Source organism: Engraulis encrasicolus, chromosome 20, assembly GCF_034702125.1.
Source record: "Engraulis encrasicolus isolate BLACKSEA-1 chromosome 20, IST_EnEncr_1.0, whole genome shotgun sequence".
Classification (NCBI taxonomy): domain Eukaryota; kingdom Metazoa; phylum Chordata; class Actinopteri; order Clupeiformes; family Engraulidae; genus Engraulis; species Engraulis encrasicolus.
The window spans coordinates 25,547,481-25,561,355 of NC_085876.1; the positions used below are offsets into that span (position 1 = coordinate 25,547,481).

At 44.1% G+C, this 13,875-nt stretch overlaps 1 protein-coding gene across 1 annotated transcript; it reads left to right on the top strand.

Annotated features, from left to right (window-relative positions):
- Positions 1 to 2,057: 2,057 nt before the first annotated feature.
- Positions 2,058 to 12,514, top strand: ccn2b (cellular communication network factor 2b). The gene is made up of 5 exons (XM_063185673.1): positions 2,058 to 2,235; positions 3,028 to 3,244; positions 5,913 to 6,164; positions 7,215 to 7,426; positions 10,310 to 12,514. Exons 1-5 carry the CDS (start codon positions 2,182 to 2,184, stop codon positions 10,613 to 10,615), a joined length of 1,041 nt encoding a protein of 346 aa, XP_063041743.1. The 5' UTR covers positions 2,058 to 2,181; the 3' UTR covers positions 10,616 to 12,514.
- The last annotated feature ends 1,361 nt before the right edge of the window (positions 12,515 to 13,875 follow it).

The window sequence follows — 13,875 nt, forward strand, 5'->3', positions numbered from 1 at the left end:
AGGAGAGAGAGAGAGAAATTCAGAGGAGTAGCGATTATATGTTTTTTCTCTGTTTGCTCTCCTTGTGAAGAGGAAAGGAGAAGAGAGAAAGAGGGGAAAGGGCTGGCAACTCACGACTGGCAACTCAATTGGCATTTCCTAAACTTGGTTAAGTGCTCTGTATAGCCTGTGTGAATGTACAAATAGGGGGTGCGTTTCTCGTAAGTAGTTGTTAGCCCGTTAGTAACTTGGTTATAGTTGCCAATGGGAAATGGCATTGCAAACAACAAAGTAGCTAACATAGTTAGTAAATATGGTTTGAAGAGGCTCTGCCATGGCCAACCGGTGGGGCACTTGCCTGCCATGCGTCTGACCCGGGTTCGATTCCCAGCCCGGGTCCTTTGCCGACCCCTCCCCGTCTCTCTCCCAATTTGCTTCCTGTCCACCTCTCACACTGTCCTGTCAAATAAAGTCGAAAAAGACCACCAAAATAAAATCTTTAATATGCTTTCGAGAAACTCACCCCTGGTTGGCTGTCATGGTCTGCTCTGCTATGAGATCCTACCTGTGTCAGCCGGTCAAGTCTAATTAAGGTCTACATCCGTTTGTTGGCGTTACACTGCCGCCTCTTCCCCCCACACGCTGGGCGACTTTGGAACACAGTAGGTATTATAACACATCCGTTACAGCAATGCAGTTGTGTAATGTGCTTATGCAGAGGGCAACAGGGTTTTTCTCCCCCTAAACTTAAGTGTGTCCTACATACACAGAAGCATATACAAATACTGCCCCGCATACACACACACACACACACACACGCGCACGCACGCACGCACGCACGCACGCACGCGCGCACACACACACACACACACACACACACACACACACACACACACACACACACACACACACACACACACACACACACACACACACACACACACACACACACACACACACACACACAAAGATACACACAAGCTGAATTTTCTGCATTCCTTGTGAATGCCAGAGGGCTTGCCTTTAAGCTCTAAGTCTATATGTAATGTATGTTGTCAGAGTCTTGAGAGGTTTAACAGTACTCTTCTAAAACACCTCTGAGGAGAAATGCGTTTGACACGAACAGGCTAATGTGTGACCTAATGTACCGGGGTCACTGCAAACTGCCTTCACATAAACAAGAGGAGCATCAGGTAGCCTTTCTGATAGGTTATACTTGGTGAATTTTGCGAATAAACTTTTTACAGCTTCAGTGTTTCCCCCAGACTTTTTGTCAGTCAAGGTGATGGGCCGTTAAAAGTACATTTTGGTAAAGCAACTTTAGAAATTACATTCACAAACCACAACATGAAATCTTAATCTCTCTATGAGACCTAGTCAAGGCGGAAGGTATTTCTTGTCAAGGTGGCCGCCTAAGCAATGAAGTGCTGGGGCCTGGGGAAACCCTGAGCTTTGTTAACGCACCTTTTAAATGACCTTTTCTACAGTTAGATCATTTATACTGCAACACAGCAGATTGTTCCCTATTAGCCAAACTGTTATTATAAAGTTAGAATGTGCTGCCGGTGCAGTCCCTGCCAAATCAAATCTACAAATACAGATGATTGTAAGTTGGGAGTGAGCTGGCGTTTATTAGGCCTATATACCAAGTTAATTGTAAGGTAGATCAGTCTAGGCCTTACGGCTACTGAAAAAGAAGGTTGGTTTGGGATTGAGTTGGTGTAGGCTATGCCACCACTTACAGTAGGCTACCGGTTCCCTGCCTCAACACAGTAGCTAAGTTGTTCCTCCTTAGTTTTAAGTAGGGCTCTGCGTAATGCAAACATATCCAGTCTTTCATAGGTACAATCAGTCTAGTTATCCCTGCCAGACAATGGTAAGAGATTGCCTTGGGAGTGGGCAGCAGTCTGTTCCGCAGGCTACACCGCTCAGTTGTCAGGGAAAGCCATCTGGATTTCGAATATTTCTCTCCCCTTTGGGTCGCGTGGCATAACTTTCTCTTCTCGGGCTACACCCCGCGTGCTAGAGTAGACTATATAAGCAGCAAGGGTGCCTCAGACTGCGACAGTGCAGCCGCGAGCTCTGCAACGAGTGAGAACTCTTTCCACGAAGACGAGCACCTGCGCAACAGGACAAGCCCATCCGTACGAAAACAAACACATCTGTGGACTCGAGTCGCTGTTTTTGAGGGACTCTTCGAAAATGTGTGGGGAAACTATTCTCAAAGTCTGCCTGCTGGTCATTGCTGCTTATTCGGTGAGGTTTCACATGATTGTTATTCGCATTGGTTATTTATTTCGCCTATTTTGCATTTCATCTATCTATGAACAATTGTGCGCATTGTTGCAAGATTAAGTTCGGGAATATTTTTCTGACTTTTTCATAGCAAGGACTAGTGGTCTACACATGCACAGCAAAATGTACAATATTGTGTTTACCACAGCCACTGATATGGTAACGTGTTATAGTCATTAGAAGGTTGAATGCATTTGTACCCTTTGTACAGCATCAATCAATGATAATATAGGCCTCACTAACCTTACAATTTCCTTTCTATTCAGATGGGAAACGTCATATGTAGTCATAATCCAATTATTGACAACAAACTTCATTCTTTTAAGAATGTAATGACATATGCAACATCTCGATATAGGAGACATTAAAATGTGAATTATAAGACGGCATTTAAGCCAAAGTACTGCAAAACCGTGGCAGTCTTTCGAAATCATATGGAAAAAACGTGGGGATGTTCAATACATAACAAACCCCAGGCTATTACGCAGAGCTCTGTCGGCATGCTGCAGCAGCGCACTTCAATGTTTACATGTTGGAGAGATCTAGCCTACGGTAGGGACCGTTCCACGTAGCGCCACACCGTGGACATCCCAGGAATTGCAAGTCCATGATGGGTTCAATTTCATATGCACAGCACTAGTAACAACATATCTGAACTTCACAACATTCTTTCACGACACAGACACCCTTCACTTTTACTTCCTTTGATTTCAAAGCATGTCATTTGTTAATTTTACCTTCCCCTTTTTTTAGGTTATTGCCGAGGAGTGCTCCCAGCCATGTGACTGCCCGGCTGAGCCTCCTGTGTGCTCGTACGGCACCAGCCTGGTGCTGGATGGCTGTGGCTGCTGTAAAGTGTGTGCCCGACAGGCAGGGGAGCCCTGCTCGCTCCTGAGTCCCTGTGACCACCACAAGGAGCTCTACTGCGACTACGCCCTCCAGAGTGTCTCCGAAACCGGCATCTGCATGCGTGAGTACCCTACTAGGGCTCTAAATGAAGTTTTTTTTTTCATCAGTAGTCAAAGTGGCTAGTAGGCCTACATGTTAATCCTACTACTCTATACCAAACACACATTCACTAATGGGTGAAAGTGGCTAGTAAGTTGGTCTTTTCTACCAGCCAAACTGAAATTTCACCAGCATTTGACCCGGCTGGCTGGTGTTAACTTGTAACACCAAGTGACAAATATCTAATATCTGTGAGGATTCTCGTCCATTCCGATCATGTTATCCAAAGAGTTACTATACGAAAATGTACTTCTTTCTTTGATCTTGGAGGTGTTTCACTCTTCATTCCAAAAAAGTCTTCTAGTTTCTTCTACATCACATACCAATTCAGGCTTTCTGCAGCCTCCAGAATTGATATGTGCATGTGGGAATGTGTAAGTGTATTTGAAAGCATTTTGAGTCAACTGTATAGTTGTGATGGTGTGCTATACAAATACATTTTGATTGATTGATTGATCAATTGATTGATTGATCAATCAGAACTGAAGGTGCTTCTTCTTCCTCCTTCCTCGAGTAGTGAAACGTCTTTCAGCTCAAAGATGCCCGGTTTGCTAATAATATACTCTCTGGATTGGAGTGCCTTACAATAATGAAGAGCACTAGCCTGCGTTATCCAGAGACACTAACTATAGGAGACAGCTGCCTTATGTAGGACATAACTTCGCCGCGTCCGCGTTCAATAGAGGCAGGAGGACTGCCTTCAATAAAACTCAAGGCACAGCAGGAGGGAGTCGACGAGAGTAATGGCTCATGAAAATATTTTACCTTGAGGAGCGTCCAACATTCCAGCAGCCGCACAGCTTGTGTAATAGGAGAGCCGTTATTTTACTGGGGTTACTTATTGGCATCATTTAGTTAAATGAAAGCAGGTTTTTTTGTTGCAGAGAGAGCACACACCCAGCTGGGTTATTGGGAGGAGAGGGGGCCAAAACGCTCATCATCGTGAAAGATTCTGTCTGTTTTTTTTTTTCCTTTCTTTTATTTGCATTTCTGCATCATTTTCTTTGGGCCTTCACCCCTGTCCTCGTTTGCATTCCTCATCTTGCCTCTCTTTCCTTGTTTCGTTCACTCCCATCTTTTCCTTTCCTCTCCTATAACTTCCTTACCTCTCCTCGCATCCTTTCTTCTCCACTCCTTTCCATTCTTCTTCTTCTTCCTTCACTCCCCTCCCATCCTCTCCTTATGTGAAAGTGAAGTGAAAGCCCATTGGGAAACTCCAACTCCCATTGTCATTGTGACACAGCACTCCACAGCACACAAGTGAACACTGCACACTGCACGCAACGAAATTGCATTCATGCCTCACCCATGCAAGGGGGCAGCCCTCAACGGCGCCCCAAGGGAGCAGTGTGGCGGGATGGCACCATGCTCGCTCGTGGTACCTCAGCCATGGAGGAAGATGGGGTAGAGCACTGATTAATTACTACCGCCACCAACGGGGCAGGTCGGGAGTCGAACCGGCAACCTTTGGGCTACAAGTCTGACGCCCTAACCGCTTATCCATGACTGCCCTATACTGTCCTCACTTGTCACTCCCGACTCTCCTTTACTTTTATTTCTCCTTTATTTTACTAGGGTAAAAACACATTGAGGCACAAGTGGGCCCTAGCCAAAAGAGCAGCAAAAACACAAAACGCACTCCATAGGACTCACAGTACAGACAGAAATAAACAATTCACAAAGACAACATATCCAAAGACAGCAAAGCATAAAAGTCCTTGTCCTCACTCAACGTCTCCTTACTTTCCTCTCCTCTTTTCTCCTCTCACTTACCCTTTCATTGTCTGCACTTACCTTTCCTACACTTACCTTGCTGAATGCACTTTTGGTTGCACTTTACCTGACTCCGGAATCATATGCATGACATAACAGTGTCATAATAGTGTCAAAACAGTGTCATGACTTGGGCTTTCTTTACCATCACATGTCACTCAATGACAAAGTCATTAAATGTTTATGGCATTGACATAATGTTGATGACACATGCATGAGTGCATTACGACACTGCTATGCCACTGTTATGTCATATGTATGACGCTGGCATCAAGTCATGTGTTACTGAACTTTCTCTAGTTTTCGTTCTCCTTTATTTTCTCCATCCCTCCATTACGAAAGGCAAATGAAAGTGGTCTCCACACTTTCATTGTTGTAGAAGAACACATTCTTTTTTTTAAATTAAATGTACAAAACATACTCCCTTCAGGGTTAACATCTCTCGCTTTTTCCCCTTCCCTTTCACGGCCTAGGAAGACCAAAGTCGAATGTCAAAGTCAAAGTCAACTGACCTATTTGGCATGTTTTTTCCCACAGTGGTTTTGGGTAGGGTGCGCACATCCAGAAACACTTTTTGCAGGTGCCAGACAACATTTGGAAGATCCAGGGGGATCGAAACATTGCTTTTAAAATAATAACATTTATTTTTTTTGGAGCTTATTGGCAGTGTGCAGATCTACTCACTTTAACATGTTTTTCCACAACCATACAGTTGACTCAAAATACTTTAGGATTAACATTGTCCTCCACCCCCTTCCCTTCCCTTCCCTTCCCTTCCCTTCCCTTCCCTTCCCTTCCCTTCCCTTCCCTTCCCTTCCCTTCCCTTCCCTTCCCTTCCCTTCCCTTCCCCGCCACAGCTCAGGAGGGTCAGACGTGCGACCTGGGCGGCGTGATCTACCGCAGCGGCGAGACCTTCCAGCCCAGCTGCAAGCACCACTGCATCTGCATGAACGGCGAGATCGGCTGCGTGCCCACCTGCGCCAGCGACATGCGGCTGCCCTCGCCCGACTGCCCCTACCCGCGCCGCATCCAGATCCCTGGCCAGTGCTGCGAGGAGTGGGTCTGTGACGAGACGCCTCACGAGGACACCTTCGAGTCGGCCATGGCAGGTGAGGACACACAGACAAACGCACACACACACACACACACACCTCTCTCTCTCTCACACACGCACACACACACACTACCCCCCTCTCTCTCTCACACACACACACACACACACACACACACACACTGCCCCTCCCTCTCTCCCACAGACACGTGCACACAAACACACACATGCACGCGTACACGCACACACCTGAGGCGCTGGCAGGTATGGAGATTCCCCCGTCTGCAGCACTGCGTTCTTCAGAAGGATGCCATTGTGGAACTTATTCAACGTAACAAAGAACTATCTAGGCACCTGTCCTTTAACTGAATTTCAGTTATATACTGTAACTGTATATAACTGTATTTCACTCACCACACACATCTTGCATGCACCGCGAGGCGAGACTGTCCACTCATTGCTGGAAAGACTACATCATAACAACATTGCAATGACATTACTGAGACGCTTACGTAACAGATTAAGACTTGGTCATTACCATTTTGGTGACAGTAAGGTCAGTGGTGTAGTCTACTTTTTTATGGTGGGTATACTCTATATTTGAAGCATTTTTTGAAGTGGGTATACTGGATATATTTGTGCTATTCAAAACAATGGATCAATCGATTTTAAGTGGGTATACTGAAATCCCTGAAATTTAGAAGTGGGTATACTCCGTATACCCGCGTTCTACGTAGACTACACCACTGAGTAAGGTTATAACAGAGGCTCTGCATTTAATAATAACAAATAAGTAGTATTGATAATACAGAATATGGGCCCTGCCGTGGCCAACAGGTATGGCACTTGCCTGCCATGCGGCTGAACCGGGTCCTTTGCTGACCCCTCCCCGTCTCTCTCCCCCTTCCTGTCTACCTCTCATACTGTCCTGTCCATAATAAAGTCTAAAAAGACCCAAAAATATCTTTTGGACACTTGGACATTACCATGTTGGTGACAGTAAGCTTTTAACATAGGCTCTGCGTTTAATAATAACAAATGAGTAGTATTGATAATACAGAATATGAATGCTGAATGAGCCTCAACTCCTCCTGTCTCTCTCCGCCAGTGTTCCGGGAGGTGTCTGCACACGGCCCCAAGCCGGAGAGCCCCCGCGACAACTGCATCGTCCAGACGACGGCGTGGAGCGAGTGCTCGGCCACCTGCGGCATGGGCATCTCCTCGCGCGTCACCAACGACAACGAGCGGTGCCAGCTGGAGAGGCAGACCCGCGTCTGCATGATTCGCCCGTGCCAAGCAGACCAGGAGAAGAGCATCAAGGTTGGTGGAGTCTCGTCTCGGCATGCCCTTCTACAAACCCCAACTCCGATGAAGTTGGGACGTTTGGAAAACAGTAAATAAAATCAAAATGATATCCTTTTCAAAACATTCAATCTATTCATTAGATGGAGAATAGTGAAAAGACAACATATTAAGAGTTAAAACCGAGAAAAAATATTGTTTTGGGGGACATAGGTACTCATTTCTAATTTGATAAATCCAACACGTCTCAAAAGAGTTGGGACGGGGACAATAAATGGCAGCAAATGTCGAGGAAGACTAAAAACAAAACAAAAGACAACATTTAACAGTTAAATACATTAACCGATGAGATGATTTTATATAAAAAACAGTGTTAATTCCTATCTTGGACATGATTTCACCAGCTTGAATGGTGGGTGTATTCCTTGTCATGTTTTGCAATGTTTTCCTTTCTGTAGTGCTTACAGTGTGACAGGTCTTGACCAAAAACCCACCATTTTATCACCTGCTGGTCCTTATGATGGAGCCAAACTGTTAAAACATAGTAGAGAATGCAATTTGACCTTACTATGTGGCAGTAATCGAAGATCTCCCTTCAAAATATAATGCATGAGTGGCTTTTCATGCTGTTTAAAACCCATTTATACCATTCAGCACTGTATTTAACTGTACAGAGGAGTGAGAACATCTTAACCAATGCACTACTGCACCCGCATGCCATCATGGAGGCTGACTTTTGAAGCTAGCACTAACACAAGTTGGATGGTCCATTTTCACTGTAGCACAGGATGTGCCATGCTCTATTATTGTCAAAAAGAATGGACTTCTACAACTTCTGCTGACTTCTGTAAGCAAAGGACTGTTTCCCATGTCTTCTGGGTCTATTTCAAGTGAGCTCAGGTGCTTAGGAGAATGTTACACCCCTGTATCATCATTTGCACGCATTAAGCATTCTTAATATGGTCAATTTTCAATAGCTCTAGCACTCCAGGAATTAGAGTGAGACTACAGCCAATATATATTTCATGATGTCATGAACCTATACAATGATTTTATTAACAAAAATATGTCTTATATACACTCAATCGTGGTAAATCAAAGGGAATTCAAAAATGTATGTAATAACTATGGTAATTATTCCCTTTGCATCTTTAATTCTGAGTGACTCAGCCTCTCTGTGATGATCTTATACCTGGACACGTATATTGTCCGTCAGTACAATTCATTTTGAAATGTTCTTCTTTGTTGTTTTATCTTATTTGGATGTTTACAAAATTTCACTGATCCCCGTCCCAACTCTTTTGAGACGTGTTGGATTTATCAAATTAGAAATGAGTACATTTGTCCCCCAAAACAATATTTTTTCTCGGTTTTAACACTTAATATGTTGTCTTTTCACTATTCTCCATCTAATGAATAGATTGAATGTTTTGAAAATGATAGCATTTGGATTTTATTCACTGTTTACCAAACGTCCCAACTTCATCGGAGTTGGGGTTTGTACGTGTTTATCAAGTGGTTTATGTTGTATGGGCCCAGTGTCTAGAAAAGTGCTATACAAATCCTATGTATCATTACTATTACTAGGCCTATTACTATTTACAAAGGGGTTACTTGTCCCAGGCCCAGGGAGAGAGGGAGCCCAGTATTGGATCCTCATTACATCGTACCTGTACTGTATGTATTGGGTTTGTGGCCCTTTCAGCTGTCAGTGACCCTGAGCCTGGCTAGTCAATGTGGAATGTGAAGCGCTCCAAATGACCAACCCCAGATTGATCTAGCGGCCAAAACCCTGTGCAGAAATAACTAAGACACTGTGGGTTACTCAAAACTCTAGTGCGCACACTTCCAAGTGTATCAGCCTAATTGGATTGTATCACGCCCAGTGATTGGACACTCTTATTAGTCACGCCCAGTGATTGGATGCTCTGCAGAGTTCACCAAACAGTATCCAATCACTGGGCGTGACTAATTAGGCTGATACACTTGGTTGGAATTGCACGCACTAGAGTTTTCAGAAAGGCCCACTGTGGATAAGTGTCAGCTAAGTGTAATGCCATGTAATACCACAGGGTGGCAGCACTGATGTTGTGGTTTTGGGTGATGGAGGTCATTATAGTAGGTGAGCACCGTGTTGGCCACAAGGGGGAACTATGGAGGGGTGTGTTTATGGGTTAGGTCAGGATCATGGTCAAGGCAGCCAGCAGAAGAATTCAAGTACTACATTACAATAACTAGAAATGCGCTCAGAGAGCGCATGCACTTCCACTCTCTGGTGGACAGAAAACACACATGCACCGCGAACGTAAAGACAAACTAACAAACGTAAACACAAATTGGACGATCACATGTCTTCTTTGGCAGCGGTAATAACTTTAGGATTGTCTTAAGGGGGCAGCATAAAATTGTATGCTATTGCCATGGACAACTGCTCACATTATCTCGTTATAATTTTGCTGTTGCCAGGATGGCTATGACAAAGTCATAGTGCATTACTTAAAGCCCTCTGTTATGTCATAGTAGTGTTTCACCTTGGTAATGGGCCCTTCCGTGGCCAACCAGTAGTGCACTTGTGGCCATGCGGCCGACCTGGGTTGTCTGTCATTTGCCAACCCCTCCCCGTCTCTCTCCCCATTCTCTTCCTGTCCACCTCTCAAACTGTCCTGTCAAATAAAGTGGTAAAAATCTTTAAAAAATAAAAAAAAACCCTTTCAATGACTGTTACTGTTACAGCATGCCACTGGTGATACGGCATGCATTATTGGGCTACAGTCCTTTAATGAAATCACCTCCCCAAGAGGGATCAAAACATACAAAAGTAATCCAAGTAGACTTGTATATCTCACCAATATCTGTATGTGTGTTTTTATGTATCCCCCCCCCCCACCACCACCACCACAGAAGGGTAAGAAGTGCATCCGCACACCGCGCAGCACTCGCGGCATGCGCTTCGAGCTGTCGGGCTGCCGGAGCGTGCGCGTCTTCCGGCCCAAGTTCTGCGGCACGTGCACGGACGGCCGCTGCTGCTCGCCAGCCACCACCGCCACGGCCGAGGTGGAGTTCCGCTGCCCCGAGGGCGACACCTTCCACCGCAAGATGATGTTCGTCAAGACCTGCGTGTGCCACCGCAACTGCCCGCGCGAGAACGACATCTTCCTGGCCTCCCACGCCAGGCACATGGTCGGAGACTACGAGAACGCCATGTGAGGAGATGGAGATGGGGTCAGGGTGGATGGGTGGCAGTGTTGCCAGATGAATTGGGCTACTTGGGATGACCGTCTGTGGGTAAAAACGGGGAAAAATGGGCCATTTGGCTTTTTTTTCTGCAGTTTTGGGCCCATAGAAATCAATGCAATTTGTTGAAATTGGGCAGATTTTGGCGCATTTTGAGAACCTTTTTGGACGGGATTTGATCAGACACATCTGGCAACACTGATGGGTGGATGAATGGATGGGTGGACTGACTGGTGGATGACATTTGCTGCCGTTTTGACTGACAGACGACACTGCTGATGTTGGTGCACATAAAGATAGACACAAGTACAGACATGATCGCACAGACACAAATTCATACATGCATGGCACAATCACACACACACACACACACACACACACACACACACACACACACACACACACACACACACACACACACACACACACACACACACACACACACACACACACACACACACACACATGCAGACATCACAACTACATTGGCAGCTCCTCTGGATATCCACCTTTAACCAGACTTATAATGGGCGCACAGGAGGACAAAGCAATATTGTTTGTATTAGAGAGAAAGGTAATGTGTGAAGTGCCAACATTTAAAGTTGTTATTGTTTTTGAGTTTCTGTTTTTAATTTTGTTTAGTTTTTTTATGTGCAGCTCTGAGGTCGCCTGTGCAAATCGTGTCAAGTCGACCTTTCGCACTGATGAGAGTAGACACAAGGCGTGTGTGTGTGCGCGCGCGTGTGTGTGTGTGTGTGTGTGTGTGTGTGTGCGTGCGTGTGTTTCCTAATTAACCCATTTGCAGTATTACCAACACGGGCTTCTGGTATCTATGACCAGGGGCTAACACCAAATTTTTGACAAAATGCTTCTAGCAAATGGCTACCTATTTCCCACCCCCAAGTTATTTAGTGTTATTTAATTTGCTATTTTTATTTTTAATATGTTATTTTTGTTTATTGTTATTATTATTATTATATTGTTTCTCTGCCACTGTTACTGAGGAGTCCTCATTTGTTTGAGGAGAATTATTTGCTGGTTGACAACAGACCCCATTCATCTCAAGATTTTCGGTAACACTTTACTTGACGCCGGTGTCATAAGCATGTCATTACAGTGTCATAATAGTTTCATGACACACAGTCATAGATGAGTCATAAACATAATGTCCATGTCATAAACATTTTATGACTGTTGGCCTTAAGTGACATTTACTTATGGCAAGGCTGTCTTTGCCATAACCAAATGTCACTTAAGGCCAACAGTCATAAAGTTTATGACATGGACATAATGTTTATGACTTATCTATGACATGACACTATTATGACACTGTAATGACATGCTTATGACACTGGCATCAAGTAAAGTGTTACCAGAGTTTCCAAGTGGGGTCTGAAAAAACATTTAAAGACATGAATGATGAAAGTGTTTTTGTTTTAAAGTGACCTGAGGTGACAGTCATGTGACATGTAAGAATGACCTATGACCCTCAACAATGTACCCTTGAAAGGGCAAGGGAGAGGTACCAATGTAATCCTGTAGATTCCACCCGGAAGATCTATGTTGGAAAATCCCAGTACAAATTCAACGTAGCTTGGCTGTCATGATAACATGAAAGTGTAGCAGTCATTTAAGAGGCCGAAACTACACACAAAAAAACAACAGTAAAATTGACAAAAGTACAACGTGTAAATACTGTAAGAAGACTGTGTACAGTTTTGTACTAATTTATGTCCATGTTTTAATGCAACATTGTAGCTGGTTGTATTTGGTTCTGTGTCTACTGTGTGTGTTTGTTTTTTCACTGTAACCGCCTGACAAGTGATACAAGTGATTTCCTGTCTGTTGCACTTTTTTGTTTTACAATAAAGAAATTATATATTTTTTATACATAATATCTGGCTATGCTGTCCTTGGCTTTACAGTATGTCACGTACGTAAGTGAGTACACCCCTCACTTTTTTGCAGATTTGTAAGTATATCTTTTCATAGGAGAGCATAAAAGAAATTTCACTTTGACACAATTATTACTGACCCTTTACAACATATATAACCTCTTAAATTTCTTGTTCACTCAGAAAAAAACAAAATACAGCCATTAATGTTTGAACAATGCCCAAAAAAGTGAGTACACTCCAGATTAAAATCCGGTAAAGAAGGGGCCGTGTTGGCTCGAATCGTCGCGAAATGAAAAGGGATAAAAAGGGAGGTCATCTGTGTGCATTTCAACCTTTCTTTACATTGAACTTTTACATTTTGTGTCTGCACCTGGCTTAAATAGATTGGTGTGAGATTTGAATGCAATCCTATGGAAAGTATCATGATCTGCTTCAGTAGTCACAATGCATGTTGACATGCATGTTTCTTTTAGGTGTAATTCAAATTTCCAATGTTGACAGCATTCATGCATCCTCAAACCATGTCAGTCCCACTACCATGCTTGACTATCGAGAGGATAAACGTTTTTTTGTAAAACTCACTTGTTTACCACCACACATGCTTGACACCATCTAAAAACAAATTTGTTCATCTTGGTCTTTTCAGACCACATGACATGGTTCCAGTGATCCATATCCTTGGTTTGTTCATCTCTCTTGAGACCAAGATAAACAAATTTGCTTTAGATTGTGATGAAAAATGTAAGGTCTGGAGCCCTTGCTTGCCTGCAAGCATACTGAATGAACTATCAGAGAAGATTTGCATGTGTGTGTGTGTGTGTGTGTGTGTGTGTGTGTGTGTGTGTGTGTGTGTGTGTGTGTGTGTGTGTGTGTGTGTGTGTGTGCGTGTGTATGTGTGTGTGTGTGTGTGTGTGTGTGTGTGTGTGTGTGTGTGTGTGTGTGTGTGTGTGTGTGTGTGTGTATAAAATGTTGTATACAGTAGATGCTACCACTGCTGCTGTTTCTGAGAGTGATACTGTAGCCTATGTGCTGCTGTGCCTCACCCTTTGTTATGAGAGGAGGGCTGCTCTTCTATGCCAGTGGTTCCCAACCTTTTTTGTCTCACATACCCCCTAAACCTTTTTGTTGTGCCATGAGTACCCCTCTCATTCATGCTCTATATCTCTTCCTCTATCCCAATGTGACTATGCCCCATATATTTGCTATTATTACATTTTCTCAAGTACCCCCTCCAGTGTGCTCGCGTACCCCTAGTGGTACACGTACCCCTGGTTGGGAAACACTGGTCTATGCAGCCATCCAGGCAGGCAGGCAGATGAAGCCAGGGAAGCTAAT